The following is a 17,360-nucleotide window of genomic DNA, read 5'->3' on the forward strand; positions in this document are numbered from 1 at the left end:
TGGTGGTGATGGTAGTGGTTGAGGTTGTCGATGGAGACTCCCCCTTTTTTTTGTGTGGCGCAGCCCTACTTGACATAATAGCGAGATAATGGGTTGAGATGAACACTTGCCACCTCAAATTATTAGTGAAATAATGGTCTTCAACTTTGTGTGGTAGCAGGATGAGATAATGGTGAGATGAACGGAGCCTACGTTCGGACAATTATTGATGGAGATCAAGAGATGTTTGTGCTGGGAGTGGGTCACCCGTTGGCGAGTCCCTGGCGCCGGAGTCTCTGATCACCTACATGAAATATCACACGGTGCCAAAATGTGGCTGACAGCGATCCGCGTTTTAGTGCTGTCCACAACATTGTTGGACCCTCGTTCAACTCAGGCTTCAAAGTTCAGTGTTCATTCAACTTCACCCAGCACTGTTCACAACTCACGAGCCAAGGTACCCAGGACCTCAGATTGGATCACTGCAATATCAATTCAACCCAAACTTTTACGAGCCCTACTACCACTTCTTGGCATGGGTGTACTCTGAGGAACAAGGGGAGCAACATCTACAGTAGGAAGTAAGTTCTATGGAATCTGTGCATAGATGATTGTTGATAGACCGTAAACACGCGCTTTGGTTGGATTCATAATGTAAGCAAGGGCGTCACTAATGTAACCTCGCAGCAAAATATACGTTTATTATCAAGGCCATAACGTTACCGTAAATTTTGTCCCCCTCTTCTTTATTCTAAACAGTAAGGAATTATTTATACAGTATCACAAGCCGACTCGACCATTAACTCGTAAAGCATTCGGCCAGCCAACTAGTCCGTCTTACTCCTCTTCCCTCTACCACCATCACCACTACTCTTCCTTTTCTTGCCCTCCTTTGCCCAGTACTCATCCTTCTCTCTCTTTTCCCTCGCCGCCTTCTTCTCAAGCCCGGCCTCGACCTTCTTCTTGTGCTTAACGTTGGCAATGGCCTTCTTCTCCTTCCGCTTCGCCACCTTCTCCTTATCCAGCGTCAACACCTTCTGGAGCAGATCCCTGGCACGGCTCTCCTCTTTAGTGGGCAGAACCGCACGCTTCGCCAGATAGCCCTTCTTCTGCTGCGGCTTCATTGCCATGATCTGACTCTTGAACGGCAGCTCCTTCTGGACGGCCTTTGGCACGCGCAGAGGGTTGAAGCGACGAGTTTCACGCGCAATCGGTTTGTAGGTGGAGTTGGCGTTGATGGGCGCCGTGAGACCCTGTTCTGCTCGCACTTGTCCGGTGACGCGCATACCGCGCCACTCCTTGCCTTCACTGGACTCGAGGAGGTTGGTGACGGGGTTGTAGAAGGCACGCGGCTTGACGGGGTACCAGGCGCGCAGGAAGACGATGTCGCTCATGAGGACCTTGTCTTCGAAGGTGGCACGGTAGTGGCCTTCGGCGGCGGACAGCGCGCGCTTAATTTGACCCCTGATGCCGGAAACGGTGCGGATGGCAGCGCCCTCGAATTTGGCAATTTCAAGAGAGGAGTTGAACATGTCCTTGATGAATGCAGTGTTCTTGAAGATCTTGTAGGGTACACCGGTGAGTTTGAGCTTCTTGACGATGTCGGTGCTCTGGTCGACGTTGAGGACGACTCCTGTAGCTGCCACGCGGAAACCGGGCGTCTTGCCATGCAGAGACTGCACAGCGCAGAAACCAGTGTTGGGGGCGATCAGAGGACCATAGAAGGTACCGAAGCAGTGCATGTGCTCGGGAGTGTACTTGAGCATTCGGTTTCGTGTACGCGAGTCGGAGGTGGAGTAGATGGGTATACTTTGGAATCGTCTCCAGCCGAGAGAGAAAATGAGAGGATCGTTGGTCTTGAGGATCTTCTTATGCCAGCGATGTCTCTTTATTCTGACTTGTAGGAATCCGAAACGATCTTCTGTGGGCGTAAGACCTCCAACGATGATCGGATACTTGGGGTCAAAATGTGTAACGAATTCACACGGCATATCAGAAAGGATTACACGGCAATAGGATCCGGCCTTGTATCCTTCAATCTTCATACGTGTGATCTCATCCATCTCCTCGAATTCGGAGGCGTTGACAGCCAGCTGTTTGGTGAATGCAGCCTTTTGCGCGTCGTACCAGTCGTCCTCGCCGAATTGTTGGTCATCGCCGTCGCGCATACCGGCTTTGTCGTTGTTCACTCCCTCTCGGTCCTCTTCCTCAAACCGGAGACGCAGCTCTTCCTTTTTACGGGCGTTGCGAGCTCGTTCGGCCTCCAGAGAATCCTCCTCATTACCCTCCTCATCATCATCACCCTCATTACCATCATCCTCATCACCGTCATCCTCATCGCCGTCACCCTCTCCATGTACTTCTCCTGTCTCGAGATCCTCGAACGCTCCATCACCCTCATCATTGTCGTCCTTAAAGCCTCCAAATTCTTCATCATCATCGTCATCACCATTTTCCTTGTCGTCAACAAGATTGGCAGTGATGAATCGCCGGCGTAGACTATCAAGAGCGTCGACCTCACTCCACTTTTGCTCGAGCTTGTCAAGGTCATAGTGAGGTAGTGTCCGGTCTGCGATCTTCTTAGCCGCGTTGGCTTCCTCGTCCTCATCCTGATCCTCTATCTTCTTGAAGAAGTTATCATCATCGTCGTCGTCGTTAGCTTCTTCTTTGATTTCTGTTGGGATAATTTTATCGCCCTTCCACTTAGAAATAGCCTCGACAGGAGATATGCTTTCATCGTAGAGGACTCTGCACAGGTCCTGTATTCGGCCGAATCCACCTCGTGATTCCTGCCACAAGGCCCGTGCATTATCTGAGAGGTTTTGCTTCCAACGGGGCGCCTCGCCATCGTCGGACTCGTCCTCGATATCGCCATCGTCCAACTCGATATCCGAGCGGTCAGACACAGAGCCCAGGTCAGAATCACTGTCTGCGAACTCCAACTCGGCCTCTCCAGCAGCCGCATCTTCGTCGTTACGGAACGCACGACCAGCCTTCCTTCGCACCGTCGTCTCATCCTCATCGTCCTCCTCTTCGTCGTCGGATGCAAACTCCTCGTTCTCTTCCTCCTCGTCGTTGTCATCCAACATTTCTTCGTCGTCGGCGTCTTTGCTGTCCGGCATTCGTGCAGTTCGCCGGTGCTTTCTTCCAACATTTCCCACTTCTGGTTCCTCTTCCTCCGCCTCCTCTTCGGTGACATTCTGCAGCATCTCACCGTTCGAGAAGATCTGCACTCCCTTCGCTCCGAAACCCGGCTTCTTGCCCTTCTGAAGGCTGACGACCAGGCGCTCTCCCATTCCCTGTTCTTCGCCCTCCATGAAGTTCTGTGACGGAACGTTGATGTACACGGCATCCTTATCCACCAACACACCACCGACATCACTCATAGGCGCATACAATAGCTTCTGTTTCTCACCCAGTCGCCTCCGGCCCTTTCCTTCTGCCTGCGTCCGGTATGGTGTAGGACATGGGTCCGGGAGCGACTCAACACTCTGAACATTGAGATCGCCGACACCAGGAACATGAACTCTTCCGCCCTCAGCGGGAAAATTAAGACCACGAACATAGCCGTATAGCGCCACCGTGCGATCACACTTCTCATCCTCTTCCATTTTCACCGGATCTGTCAGATCTACCATCCGATCCGCCAGCATGTAGTAGTGCGAGTTTCTCCAGATGATCGGACGGGGGTTTTTCATGACCGAAATGAAACGGGACAAGTTGTGGATCTCGCGATCAGGGTAGCGGCCGTTGATGACACCGGAGAGGTAGAAAAGCTTCGCGCCGTTGTAAAGCTCAGACCAGAATCTGTGCTTTAATCGCTTCTTCGTCGCGCGCAACATCGACGGGCTCTTGAACAGATCCAGATGCGTCAGGATTCCGAAGATGTTGCTAGGCATACCGTGCGGCGCCAGGATGTTCAGGAACTCCATAGTCTCCATCTCAAATCCGAAATTTCCATCGATGAGGAGAAGAACGTAGTCGGCGATCTTGGCAACATCGATCATGGAGGCGAGGGAGTTGTCGCACTCGAGGAAAGTAAGGCGCCGCCGCTTTCCGGTGACAACAGTGATCGGTCCTTGTATCGTCGTGAGGGTGTGTTTGCTGTAGCGCTTGACGAGGGACTTGATCAGGGTGGTTTTCCCGACTCCGGGTGGACCGACGACCGAGACGATAACTGGTGGCGCCTCCTCGGGGAGACGGTCCACCATGGGAACATGGAGTCGCTTTTCTTTAACCTGGCGTGCAAATTACATTAGCTTCCTCCGCTGCTACGAATAGTTCAAGAATGAGAAGTACATCGTGAGATCTTGTCGCCTGCTTCTGAAGTTTTCCGGGATTTGCGAACGAAAAAGCCTTTGGGTTAACACCTTGCCACGAAGAATGTTAGCTAGGTAAGACTTCCCGTGGAATAAGTGAAGCTGTCCGTACCAGTATGCTTCTTCTTCTCTTTCACTGGGCGATGGGCCCTGTTGGATTGGTCCATGACTGTGGTACTCTCGGCGGCAGAGAGAACGTCGAGTTGAAGTTATGTCTGCGAGAAGCGTACCGAGTGAGACACGGCTCTGAACAACTTTTTTTGCGTTCGACGCTCTCCCCGCGACGACAGGGATTGTTGGCGCCGAAAATTACCCTGCACTCAATCCGAACCCCACGCGGCAACGGCCACCAACGACCAAGCACGAAAAAGTATCCTGACGACTCTCCCCCGGAACCACAATCACACATCAGCTATGCCGCCGAGGATACGGCTCCTTGCAACCACCACCGCCCCGTTGGGAGCGCTAGCCTACTCCGCATCACGGGGAGTCCGCTGCTATGCCGGCAAAGCGAAGAAGCCTGCTGCGAGCAGCGATGCCGAGAAGCCCACCGCCGTTGACGATGATGCGATTGACCTCAATAAAGTAGCTCGCGACGAGTTCAACGAGTGGATGAGCGGTCCTGGACGGAACTTCAAGAAGCCGCTATACAACGAGATGAACTACATCACATCGTACGACCGCAAGACGTGGCAGCGACTGGGTACCGACAAGGACAAGCTCAACGTCCCGTTCCCGCTCAACCATGCCTTCCGCAGTCATCCGGTGCTCAGTGAGGAACTGAAGGAGGAGATCTATAGTCGGGTTATGGAGGGTGGCAACAGCGTTCGTGCTGTCAGCGCTGGACTGGGTGTGAGCCTAGAGCGTGTCGCAGCGGTGGCGAGACTGAAGGCAGTCGAGAAGGAGTGGATCAAGGAGGTGAGCGGCCGTTTCCCGGCGTGTCTTCTTACACCCGGCTCACCATCCTCTGCGCATAGGGAAAACCTATCGCTACATACCTCACCAAGGCCCTCCACACCATGCTCCCCGTGACGCAGCTCTCGCCCAAGGGTCAGACCCAGACCTTCCACGAGGGTCTACAGGACATGCAATCCCACCAATTTTCGCACAGACAAGCCTTCGTTCCCGTCTCGGAGTCGCGAATATTCACCCGCGCCGACGCAGGAAAGGAGTTCGGCCTGCCTCCGACCGAAGAATCCGTCCCCCACCCGGATCTGATCGTTCTTCAGCGCGAGAAGTTCGCTGGTCTCGACAACACCGCGCGTGTGGATATGCAGCGGGAGAGAGATCGTCAAGCAATGGTCAGACGCGAGGAGAAGGAGCGCAAGGAGAAGGAGCGCAAGGAAAAGAGTGGACAGGTCATCGAGAAGGGGCGCTGGGCTTGGAGGTTGACTACTGCTACCACTGGTAGGGTTGGATTCAGATATGGTGTACCGCACCAGGATCGGAAGAAGGGGCAGGTCAAGATTCCTACACGTGTGTTGTAGATGGGATATATGGGAGGAAATTGTAAAATATACATGGCTGTATCATCAGATAGACAGTGCGGCGTTGCCATCATCTAGCAAAGTTGGTGGAAACCTCCACCCCACATCGGATAGATAAAAATACTACCTTTGAATTCCAAGGCCAACAGAACGCAGCAACCGAGGTCGTTTAGGCTTCGAATACGGCATATACATAATCCTCGTTGTCCCCACACCGCCGGCAAGTTGGAGTAGATACTGTTTTTTGCTCCATCACCCCGCACTCGACCGTGTTACGCCATGACAGGTTAAAGAAGTACACGCCCATTCCTGGATAATGAATTGATTCTCACACGTTCTCACGCCCGTATTCCTGCCCCTTTAGACCGTCGAAAGTGGCTAGTCCGACCGGGCTTCCCTATCCCCCACTATCCTCCAGTGTAGGTAGAAATGGCAAAAAGATATATCGGCGCACCCTACATGTTGCTAATCTTTCGCCCCAGACAACTCGCATCGATTTATTGTCGTATATGGCCTGTCTGTACTACCGGCATAGCGACCTTAACCCCCTATACCTATCCTACTAGCTCCGTGGGAATAGAGGGGAAGCTCTATCGTCTTTTGCCCCCGTTGCGGGGTGATTTCAAGTAAAATGGAACACTTTGATGCGGTCCCATCACGAGTGATCTCGCATGATTTGTACGATAAAACACTAGGCAAAAAGTAAACGTTATTTATCCGTGCAGGGATCAATTAAGGTAATGATAGCATCTAATCTAATCTAAATTTTTCCTGCACGCAACGACCTCCAGCCAAACGTCCATCGCACCCAGTCGGCCATCTACCCAGAAACCGCCAAAAAAAATGCTCTCGGAAAAGCTGCTCGTCGCCACGACGCGAACAGTCGGGGACGGTGTTGACACCCCCTCCATCGCCTACTACAACCTCCACACCGGCGCCGCAATCAGCACAATAAAGCGCTCGCAATCCTCCGCGCGCGGTGTGACAGCGACGAGCACACATATCTTCGCCCAGCAAAATGACAAGGCGGTGGTCAACGTCTACTCGTCCAGCACCGGTACGCTCCAGAGCGCAATTCCGTTTCCGGGGCCGATCACGATCCTCTCGGCTTCGCCATGCGGGATGTTTCTGGCTGCCGGCAATGCCGGCGGCAGGGTCTACGTGTGGGAGCTCGCGACCGCAAGGGTGGTGGCGCCGCCGACGGTGCATTTGCAGAAGATTTCGGCGCTGGCGTGGGGGAGGGGTGGTCACCTTGTTGTGGGCTCGGAGGACGCGACGGTTTCTGTGTGGAGTCTACCTGTGTTGTTGAACACCCTCAGTGATGCGCCGAGACCACCGGAGAGGGTGTTGAATAGGCATATTCACGCGGTGACCGCGGTCGCGGTGGGAGGTGCGACCAGTGGTGGGCCGTCGGAGCTGCTGGTTACCGCCGGGAGGGATAGAACGATTATCACATGGGAGCTCCACACTGGACAGCATCTGCGCACGTATATGGTTTCTGGCATCCCGCTGTGTGTGACGCTGGATCCTGCCGAGCGAGCGATGTATGTCGGGTTCGAAGAGGGCGGGATCCAGTGCGTTGAGTTCCACAGTGCAACAGCGGGTAGTGGGAAGGAGATGACTATCGAGGAGTACGCGGATGTGCCGGTTACTGTCGTGAGCGAGGTTTGGGGAACTGACGACAGCGCTGACGGGCGGTCAGTGCTGAGTTTGGCGGTGAACTATGAGGGCAATATGGTGGTGAGCGGGAACCAGAGGGGCGAGGTGGGAGTGTGGGATGTTTCCACGGGATGCTTGTTGAAGAACTTGTGTCAGATGAAAGGTGAGAAATCAACCATGACCAGCATTGAAGATGTTTGCTAACGGAAACCCACAGCTCCTGTAACCTCTCTCCAAATGACACGTCCCAAAGGCTTCCTCATCACGTCTGACAGCGACACCACCTCGATGACCGTGGTCCCCACACCTAGATACGAGGTCATCCTCGCCGCCACCGCTCCCTCCAACTACGACCAACGAACATACTCCGTTTCCGTAACACTACCTTCCTACGTCCCAGAGACCTCCACATCCTCACTATCAACATCCACACCTTTCGGTTTCCGCCCAAAAACAAGCACGTTTGGACCCGACAGCGACATGGAACAGATTCTCCACGGTGCGCGGGAGATGAAAGCGCTCAAGCCGGCACTAGCGGGGGACGATAAGATTGCTGCACTTGAGAGCGAGCTGGCTGGATTGTATGAGAGCTATGAAAGGCTGGCGGAAGTACATCGAAAGACGTGGAATGGGATGGTCGGTATGGTGCTGAAGGATGAAAAATAAAAGGTATTTGGGTTGGGTATTCTTTGTTTCCATAGGGCGCACAGTAGGATATCATTGCATGTAATGGCCTGTCAAAATGGCGACTCTTAGTTTACTATCCAAAAGTTTGGCCTCACGTCGGGACTCGCGGCAAATCTAGAGCCTTGTCCTTATCGCTCTCATCCAAGGGCAGGCCACTCATTTTCTACACTGGTGGCAAAATTCGCGGATGACTCCAGCAGCTACTAGCTGGCGGTTACGGCGATCTATAAAAAGCATTAGAAGGTAATGTACAATACATTCCAGCAAGGCAGCCAGCTTCCCGTAGAAATAGTAAGGGAGCTGCCAGGCTCCTGCTGTATCATGTATGTATTGTACTCTATTTGGAATTTGGCTTCCGGCGATGACGATAATCGACGGGGGCGGGCGCTAAGTGTGTGCAAACATCACATAGATACTGAACGTGTGAGCAGGTTCACTTTACTTCTTCCAATTACTTGGTTCCGTGGGCGCGAATGGCTAGAATCACGGACGGGCAGTACATCATCCCAGTCCGGGGCCGTGGGGTATTTCTTCGTCTGGATGGTTCTCGCATGAGACAGGAAGAAACAGCAGGAAACTTGAAAGGTATCCAAGGTTGGTGGTCCCAAGGCGAACAGGCTGGGGTGGTTGAAACTGAGAGAAGAATTTGAAGGCTTTTAGCTAAACAGGCTGACTCTGGTGAGAAGTCATGGACAATCCTAAGCAGCCAGGAAGGAATATGCAAAAGGACAGTGGAAGGTAGCAGTGACACGGAACAGGCAATAAGACGCATAATATCAACAAGGGTAGCTGTGGCTGAGTACGAGTGAAGTCTGATGACTCAACGGCAATGGAGACAAAAATGTATGTACGGCTTTCTATTCGTCCTACGCAACATCACTTCAGCCTCACCTGATGGACAACCCCCACGGGCAAAACGGTTGAACCCAACCAATCCTTTGGACGGCTTCGGCAGTGCCAAATCACATTCCTTGTACCAATCCCGCTGCTGTTCCCGCGAACATTCCAGGCAACAGGAATGCGGACTCGCAGGGACAGAGTCTGGGAAGCAAACCTGAGGCGAAAGACTGCCTGGCTACAGGGTCTCGGCGCATGAATGCGCACTCCCGCAGGCAATCGCGCGTTAATCGGCCGAGATTTAGATAGCGGACTTCAATACTACGATACGTCTGATGAAAGCGGGGTATGAAGGACCTGGGAACCTATTGGTGCGTACGAAGAGAGAGGACGAGACTAACAAGAAAGCACATACTTGAGTATAAAGGCCATGTCGCGCCACTCTGTCACACAAACCACACCCCATATAGTACCCTGTCCTGCCTACTCCACTCTGCTCTACTCTGCTCTCCCTGACTCTGCTACACCTACTCTACGCCTCAGCCACAACTGCTCATACATTATCCCACCGACCTTTCTAACTTCTACTATCATCTATAACTGCATCGTGTATCGTGTATCGTAGCAATGGTTATCAAACCAAAGCGCAACAATGCTCAGCACCAGCCGCTCACCACGGTTCTGAGAAACATCATCCGCGAGTATCCTGCAGGAGGCGGCGTACTTCGAGAGCTCTGCCAGAAGTATAGGCTTCCTTTCCCGCCGGAACAAATCTCGAGATTGCTGATGATAGATGTGCCCCGAATCAGTGCGGACGACAGCGGTGCGACTATGATCGAGTTTGTGCTTGATACCTCCACATATCCGACCGAGCCTCTGTTACATGCGGGGCTTGCTGAATATCAAGGCCCAGCTCTGTTTGCCTACAACAACCGAACATTCTCCGAGAGGGACTTCCGCTCCCTCAGCAAGATTGGCGATTCGGAGAAGATGAACGACGTGAGCAGCACGGGGAAATTCGGCAGAGGTTTCAATAGCGTCTACAACTTTACCGACAACCCTTCAATACTGAGTGGGAGCTCGCTGTTGATTCTGGATCCCCACGAGGCTTGGTCGAGAGATGTGGGGGAGCCTGGGGGGCCGCTCTACGACTTTGTGGAGGATTGCCAGGAACAAGAGATGGTGAATCAGCTTGCTGCATTCGGGCATCTTCTTCCTGACCACAGATCTTCCTTCGATGGCACGTTGATCCGTCTGCCGCTCAGGACGATGGAGCAGGCCAAGCAAAGTAGGATTTTGCTTGACAAGGACCGGAGGCCTACCGAGATCGACGATATTAAAAGCATTTTCAAATCCTTCGCTGTTGAGATGGCCGAATCTTTGTTGTTCTTACGCCATATTTCTTCGATCATCCTTCGGATCGATGATGAGATATTTGCGAAAGCGGTGGCACGGAAGTTCAACAGTGAAGGGGAGATCACGGACGCCTTTTCTATCGATACACCGTATCAGTCCGTACTTGTGCGAAGAGACGAACCACGCGCCGAAATTAATTTCGTGACGGAGATAGCCTTCCAGCTTCAAGGCAAGGAGCAAATTTCGAAGTTTGCTGTCACTCACCTCATGAGACATGAGACTGGAGAGTCTGAGCTCGGGAAGTGGGCTCGGAGTTATAAACTGTTCCCATGGACCGCTATTGCAACACCTATTTTGGAGGTAAGCTGTTGAAGAACCTCAAATTTTGTGACTATCTAACTGCAAACAGGTTGCTGGTTCAAAATTCTCCGGAAGGCTTTTCTCCACGCTGCCGCTCCCGGTGCGCGTGGATCATCATGCCCACATTCATGCGATGTTTTCGATTACCCCCGACCGCGCCTCCATTCACAAAGACGAGGATTCAACCGCCTCCGAAAACAGCGAAACAAAGATGGGAGCACAATGGAACAGATGGATCTTCCAAGAACTGGTTGTCCATGCCTGGGTTGGCAACCTGCAGTACGTCCATGATCTGACCCTAAGGAAGCGATGTGCGTTTAGCGGATGGTCACTGTGGCCGGTGGGATCTCAGGATCACGGAGACCATAGCACCCATATTTCCGCAATCCTGGGCTTGGTCTTCGAGAAAATTGTGATCGACGGAAGAAAACTGCTGCCTACGATAAGCCACTCAACTGCATGCGCTTCCGAAGTCCTCTTTGCGGAGGAATTAGAGGAGCAGCTGAAGAATGCTCTGCGGAACGCACATGTTGTCGTCATCCACCCGCCTACCGATAAGAGGACTGAAATATCCCGGAAACTCGCGCCGACGATGGATCGTGTCTCACCTCGCACAGTGCGTGCTGCCTTGACCGCTCTTCGTGGTACATTACACACCCTTAACGCAACTTCTCGTTCAATCTTGCTGGACTATATCCTCACGGATCGGGATTACGAAGACATTGGGAAATGTGAGGCTCCCCTAATTCCGCTGGTAGACGGTTCATATGGTAGCTTTCAGAAATCGTCGATGAAATACCGGTTCAGCAGAGAATCAGAGTTAAGCCTGTTCACAGAATGCAAAGCTTTCTCCATTGTCAATTCAAAGCTATCTGAGGGCACATACAATCATTTTATGAAATACATGGGTTCTTTTCAGAGGTTTACCACTATTTCGCCTTGGAATATATTGGGCGCACACTGGTATCTCGTCACATATGTCTTCTCAGCCGAGAGATCTAATAAACAGCAATCAAACGACATTATTACTCGGCCGGAATTGATGGAATGGATCGAGCGCTTCTGGAGGTGGGCCATTTCAAAGGATCAAGAGAACCTACTATCAGTGATGGGGGACCTCTGGCTTATTCCACTTTCTGGAGGGCGCCTCCGAAAGCTCTCGGAGATCCAGCCAGCGCTTGATATATCTGGCAGCAGCCAAGTTTCTCAGTTATTCAAAGAAATCGTTTCTGCCGGTACAGACTACCCGATCTATTCGGAATCACTCTCCCAGAAGATTTCGGACTTCTTTCGACGTTCGAAAAGGATTTATTGCTGTGAGAATTTCGAGGAACTTGTCACTTGGTTGGGAATGTATCCAAGTTTTCTCGAAACTGCAAGCAAACAGCAGAGATCTCAGCTCGTGCTCCAGTTGGGTGTCATGTCGCCTGTAATGAAATACCAGAACATTACACCGGGCGAGAAGGAATGCCTCCAAGGCATAGTTCAAATTCTCCGCAAGCTACCTCTCTACCATGAAGCATTTGTCAGACGGCCAGAGCGGTAAATCAACCCTTCCCAAGCGATTGTATAAATATTTACCTTTTGGTTTTCAAAGGGCTAACTTTAGCGCGGTTAACTAGCCCATGGATAGACCTCGATGACATAGATTCAAAGTATGTGGCAGTGTCTTGTACGGACGGGCTTCCAGCTCTCCAAGTTTCGAACACGATTTTCGTTGACAGAGATGAACCCGGTGTCAAAAATATTCTCATCGCCTTCGACTTAGCAGCTACGCCGTCACGCAGAATGCTTTTGGAAAAGTATGTGCTTGCAGACATGCGCCAGGCTAGCTTTGAAAGGAAAAGCGCCTTGTCGAAATACGTCCTTCGGCCACAATGTTTCGGGGATTTGGCTATAAAAGCACGAGAAGATTTGGCTGGAACTAAGTTTGTCCCAGTGTGCGGGAAGGAAATATTCGCTACTCCAAAGGAGACGGTCGATACGGACATGCCGGTATCGAAATTATATTTTGAAGACGAGGGCGTCTTTCCTGACGCGACCTATTTGGCTAAGCACCGACAGAGTTTGGAGCAGCTTGGTATGATTACACGCATTACCGACAAGGTCCTCCTCGAAAGAATCGAGATGTACAGCGAAGGCAGGAGGGAGATCGACGAGATATCGGGCAAAGTTCAACATTTGCTCAATTTGGCAGCAAGTCCCCCTAAGCTAGAAGCTAAACACTGCCAAATGAGATGGATCCCAGCATCTAAGGAGGGCATCAAGAAATTGTACAACGCTATGGAGTGCCGGGATTACAATCAAAAAGAACTGATCGAATATTCAATGCCACTGACGGAGCTTGAATTCTCGAGGACTTGGCACAAGAGATTAGGGTGGGACGTTCGGCCCGATTGCCGATATATTCTTAAGCAACTCGATGAGGCCGTTGCCCGGCAGGACACTTCCGCTATTTTATCTCTGCTGAAATCTAAGTGGCTATCCGGGATACAGGAGCTAGATACTAGGGCGTGGATTCCAGGAGCCTCCGGTGGATATTACCGACGTTCGGATGTCTTCTTCAAGTCTGCGAGCTTTCATCCGTACATCGATAACGTCAATCTGCAGGTTGGAGAATATCTCAACCTTAACGCAGATCCCATTTTTCAAACACAACAGGTGCCTTCGTTTGAAAAGGTATGGGATGTGTCTCTACTACTGGTCAGGATTATCATACTAAAACTCCCTATATAGCTCCGAGAAGTACAAGTTACCATAGTAGCTAAGGGCAGAATGGCCGGGGAAGACTTGAAGGTGTTTGTGGCACTCTTGGAGCAAGTTGCCCCCTACTTTAACGACTCCGACGACGCCTCTTGGATGGCTCCGGACACCAATGGCACGCCGCGTGCGCTGTCAGAATTGACGGCTGGAGCTCAGCCCGGGGATGCAGGCGCGATGAATCTTCATTTACTGCATCCATCAATTCCTCCAACGATCGTTGAGGCACTTAGGATTCCTACCATTCAACAGCGATTCCTCCATGAAAGGGTTGGCCCCGAGTTCGTACAGGATTACGAACAGTCAGAGGATCTTACGGTTGTCATCTCAGACACACTCAAGCGCTATTCGAGCCGACGCACCTTCAATGAATATCTAGCCAACGCAGAGGATTCGGGAGGAGCAAGCGATATTTGCTGGATACTGGACCAGACAGAGTATCATGAGCGGACGAAGCTCATCACCAAAGAACTGGAGGAGTGTCATGGACCTTCTCTCCTGTGCTTCAACAATGGCGGTAAGCGTTTTTCTACCGCTCATCACCGGCAATGAATCAATCAAGCTGATATTATATTTCCTATAGTATTCCGTGAGAAGGACTTTCAGGCGATTGTCAAGATCGGAGTTGGTTCTAGGGGTGATGAACCATCGAAGATTGGCAGGTTTGGTCGTGGTTCGCTGACTATGGTAATCCTTACGAAGCTGTAGCGTGCTTCATAACTGACCAGCCATAGTATCACTACACCCAAACACCGATGATCCTTTCTGGAGATTATTTTGTTATATTCGAGTGAGCTTCTCCCTGTGAACACTACATCATGCGGAACTAATCTATTGAGTAGCCCTGAGCAATTGCGCCTGCCAGAAAACCCTGCAACCAGGAAACGTCTGAGAGGAATGCGAATAGCTATCAAGCAGGTCCGCCAGCTGTGTATGCGTCTAATCCTGAAATTATATCAGAGCACTCCACTTACATATCTCCAGGGCCTGACCAACTTCGGCCGTTCGTCGGCCAATTTGGATTTGCAGCCGAAAGCGATTCCTTTGATGGCACCTTATTTCGATTTCCCATCATGAAGTCACGGGAAAAGAGCAAAATATATTCGAGCCGTGATCCCACCACGATTCGAACCGTCGAAATGGCTCTCACAGAGTACTACAAGGACGCGGTCACGGCACTTGTCTTCCTCAAAAACATCAAATCAATACGATTCCAAATTCAGGACGGCAAGGCTAGCAACAAGTTACAGTGGGAAGTCATAACTGAGCGGCCGCCCGGACACATGATCGGAATCTCCACATTCAAGATAAAGCACAAAATTCTCCAACAGGCTGATTTCAAAACAACAGAGACCGAATGGATGGTTGCTCGTTCGATGCTGGAACCGCACGAGATTCCTGCAGATGTACGAGTGACCTGTGAACGGCACAAGCTGGAAGCGCGATGTGGCATTGCAGCCCGAATCGTCCCGTCACAGCTATCAGACCCTGGACGTCTATTCTTAGGTGCACCGACAGACCATAAGCTTGGACTGCCGGTCCATGTCTCTGCAGTCTGTTATCCTATTCCTGTGATACATGACCTCTGCTGACTGAGCGTGAATCAGGACTTGGCGATCCAAAGTGACAGACACGCGTGGCTCGAAAGCGATGGCCACGACTGGAATCGATGGCTTATGGAGTCTCAAGTCGCTCCTCTGTACGCGACTCTGTTGGCCGAAATAGCAAAGCTCCCGAAATGTCCAGTTTACGAATTTTGGCCGGAGTATCCCCAGGAGAGCGCCAAGTCTAACGGACCCGCTATCGAACTGAGTAACGTGCTGAAGGCTTCGTTTTGGACAACAATTCTCAACCCCGATTGCGAATACAAGATTTTCCCAGTTCACAAGAGTGATGTGGCTGGGGCGTGGGAACTCACAACAGCCAACCATGCCTGTTTCAACCTGCTGTCCAACTCGGAAATGCCTAAAATACTTGCCGGGTTACTTCACCGAATGCCCCTCCGTGGCTGGAAACTGGTCCGACCTACCGGAAAGGCACTCAGTGGTTTGAAGCGCGTACACAAAACCAGCGAATCGACTACTCTCCGCACATTATCACCCATATTTGTGGCGGAACTCTTCAAGAATGAGGAGAATTGCGAGATGCTCTGGGAGGAGTGGGGGAGATCTCATAATTCAGACATAGCGGTCATCAGCAATCTTTTCAAATTCATTTTGACCGATGAAATCCCCCCGGAAATTCTCCTTGGATGCACCATCTTGCCACTTGCGGATAAGAGTCGGGGACTCTTTAGGAGCAAGGGCGATGCCGATTTCATGATACCTGTCTCCAATGACACATTGAGCGAAGCGCTGGAGGGCTTGGTGCCCCAATTGATCGTCCATCCGCAATTAGGAGAATCGATTTTCCACAAGCTGACATCGGGTGGGCTTAATGTTTCTCACTTTTTTCTCAAAGACTTACCGAGGGTTCTTGAGGTTATGGGCGACCAGAGCGCGAAGCGCCGACGAGAATTATTTGTTGAAATCTGGAGAGTCTACAATAACTTGGCACAGCATGACCCGTCGAAAGCAGTGGAGGCATATGGTGCTCTTGTCCGCCTGCCTATTGTCGTCGCCACAAGACCTGGTGATGCCTCGGAGTATGCTTTCATCCGCCTCGACGAGTTTCAACAGAATAGGCACGTTGCGATACTTGAAGATCCACTAGGCCGCAAAAACTGGCCAATGCTCTCTCTCGATCTTCCGAAGGTCAATGAGATTCTTCAATCATTTGCGGATGCGGGGCTTTATCAAGTGAATGCCAGGACCTTTCCAGAATCCGGACTTGGTTATGAAAGCTTAGAAACTTGCGCGGGCCTGTACCGGTTACTCCTATGCATCGAGACACTTGCAGCCAGAAGGAGTAGCACAATTGAAGCGTTCATTATGTCTAGATCGCTCGGCAATCCCAACTATTTAAGGGTAAGTTATAGCTCCATTGTGTATGGCAACGTTGCATAGAGCACAACTGATTCGGGGTCCAGAAATTGAGTCAAATACTCCGGTTCGCCGATTGGAACGACTTCGAATCCAAGTTTGAAGCGCGGCGGATTCTGAGACAAATACCACTTTTACCATCAACGGACAGTGAAGAGCAGTATATATCAGCCCTGAGGGCCAGAGTGGCTCCATCCGCGAGTCTCGACCTCAAACATGTACCGTTGGCACAAAACTTCGTCACCAACAGCTGGGCCCAGAGTCATCCTCGTCGTTGGGAATTTCTGCTTGTGCCTCGCTTGGAGCACCACGAATTCCTTGCAGATATTTTGTTGGTGCGCGGGGGCAACCGACTTCCAGGTGGAGTGGAAGGACTGAAAAACTACCTCAAGATCGTTGAATGGATCAATAAAGATTTCCCCGAAGCTATGCAGACGGAACCAGTTGCGCTGGATAGAAATTTGACGTTTCGTCTGGCGAATACATTATTCGATCACGAGAATTACATCTTCAAAGCAGCCTTCTACGACGAAAATGAAATTCTTCTGCCTAACAAGTTCCTGCATCCAGAGCTTCGGGGTTTTAGATGGCACACCATGAAGACCATCAACTCAGCGATATATCGGCAGTGTGCACGGGCTATTGAAGAGCAATCCCGCAATCCCTCCACGGATGGCGTGTTTTTGGTACGGGCCATTAAAGTGTTCGAATTCTTGAGGTTCGAGACCCCGGAAGTGCAAGCTGTGTGTGGAAACGGTCATCATTGGACGAAGATAAAACATATTCAGTTCGTACCTGCTCTCTTTCCCGAACAGGATGGCACCATGCTCAATAAAGAGATGAGGCGCAACGTACCTGACTCACGTGTCATTTCTCTCTCCGACGGAATCGATCCAAGAGATGTCAAAATATGCTGGAGCCAGAAGTGCTTCTTC

The 17,360-nt window shown here is 51.3% G+C and overlaps 5 protein-coding genes across 5 annotated transcripts; 3 read left to right on the forward strand and 2 right to left on the reverse strand.

Annotated features, from left to right (window-relative positions):
* Positions 1-685: 685 nt before the first annotated feature.
* BZA05DRAFT_473363 (uncharacterized protein) lies at positions 686-4,525 on the reverse strand. Its single transcript, XM_051488065.1, has 3 exons — positions 4,411-4,525; positions 4,279-4,349; positions 686-4,217 (listed from the first exon to the last, which is right to left on the reverse strand). Exons 1-3 carry the CDS (start codon positions 4,463-4,465, stop codon positions 807-809), a joined length of 3,537 nt encoding a protein of 1,178 aa, XP_051340592.1. The 5' UTR covers positions 4,466-4,525; the 3' UTR covers positions 686-806.
* Positions 4,526-4,645: 120 nt separating this feature from the next.
* Positions 4,646-5,927, forward strand: BZA05DRAFT_435709 (eukaryotic mitochondrial regulator protein-domain-containing protein). Its single transcript, XM_051486377.1, has 2 exons — positions 4,646-5,216; positions 5,276-5,927. The coding sequence occupies exons 1-2, from the start codon at positions 4,713-4,715 to the stop codon at positions 5,783-5,785; spliced, it is 1,014 nt and encodes a 337-aa protein (XP_051340593.1). The 5' UTR covers positions 4,646-4,712; the 3' UTR covers positions 5,786-5,927.
* A 642-nt stretch (positions 5,928-6,569) lies between these two features.
* BZA05DRAFT_372376 (WD40-repeat-containing domain protein) lies at positions 6,570-8,284 on the forward strand. The gene is made up of 2 exons (XM_051481704.1): positions 6,570-7,607; positions 7,662-8,284. The coding sequence occupies exons 1-2, from the start codon at positions 6,629-6,631 to the stop codon at positions 8,108-8,110; spliced, it is 1,428 nt and encodes a 475-aa protein (XP_051340594.1). The 5' UTR covers positions 6,570-6,628; the 3' UTR covers positions 8,111-8,284.
* A 291-nt stretch (positions 8,285-8,575) lies between these two features.
* Positions 8,576-8,978, reverse strand: BZA05DRAFT_395495 (uncharacterized protein). The gene has a single exon (XM_051483445.1). It carries the CDS (start codon positions 8,901-8,903, stop codon positions 8,583-8,585), a length of 321 nt encoding a protein of 106 aa, XP_051340595.1. The 5' UTR covers positions 8,904-8,978; the 3' UTR covers positions 8,576-8,582.
* A 617-nt stretch (positions 8,979-9,595) lies between these two features.
* On the forward strand, positions 9,596-14,152 carry BZA05DRAFT_336195 (uncharacterized protein; the record flags this gene model as incomplete). Its single annotated transcript, XM_051480801.1, has 6 exons — positions 9,596-9,711; positions 9,778-10,684; positions 10,734-12,226; positions 12,307-13,363; positions 13,421-13,961; positions 14,028-14,152. 6 exons carry the CDS (start codon positions 9,596-9,598, stop codon positions 14,150-14,152), a joined length of 4,239 nt encoding a protein of 1,412 aa, XP_051340596.1.
* Positions 14,153-17,360: the final 3,208 nt, after the last annotated feature.

Source organism: Tricharina praecox, assembly GCF_024521635.1.
Source record: "Tricharina praecox strain CBS 144465 chromosome Unknown BZA05scaffold_9, whole genome shotgun sequence".
Taxonomy (NCBI): domain Eukaryota; kingdom Fungi; phylum Ascomycota; class Pezizomycetes; order Pezizales; family Pyronemataceae; genus Tricharina; species Tricharina praecox.

Coding starts and splice junctions, on each gene's coding strand:
- BZA05DRAFT_473363 (XM_051488065.1), bottom strand. CDS start 4,465: ATGGACCAATCCAACAGGGCCCATCGCCCAGTGAAAGAGAAGAAGAAG. Junction 4,350..4,410: donor AGAGAAGAAGAAGCATACTG/GTACGGACAGCT, acceptor CTTCGTGGCAAG/GTGTTAACCCAAAGGCTTTT. Junction 4,218..4,278: donor AGGCGACAAGATCTCACGAT/GTACTTCTCATT, acceptor TTTGCACGCCAG/GTTAAAGAAAAGCGACTCCA.
- BZA05DRAFT_435709 (XM_051486377.1), top strand. CDS start 4,713: ATGCCGCCGAGGATACGGCTCCTTGCAACCACCACCGCCCCGTTGGGA. Junction 5,217..5,275: donor AGAAGGAGTGGATCAAGGAG/GTGAGCGGCCGT, acceptor CTCTGCGCATAG/GGAAAACCTATCGCTACATA.
- BZA05DRAFT_372376 (XM_051481704.1), top strand. CDS start 6,629: ATGCTCTCGGAAAAGCTGCTCGTCGCCACGACGCGAACAGTCGGGGAC. Junction 7,608..7,661: donor GAACTTGTGTCAGATGAAAG/GTGAGAAATCAA, acceptor GGAAACCCACAG/CTCCTGTAACCTCTCTCCAA.
- BZA05DRAFT_395495 (XM_051483445.1), bottom strand. CDS start 8,903: ATGCGTCTTATTGCCTGTTCCGTGTCACTGCTACCTTCCACTGTCCTT.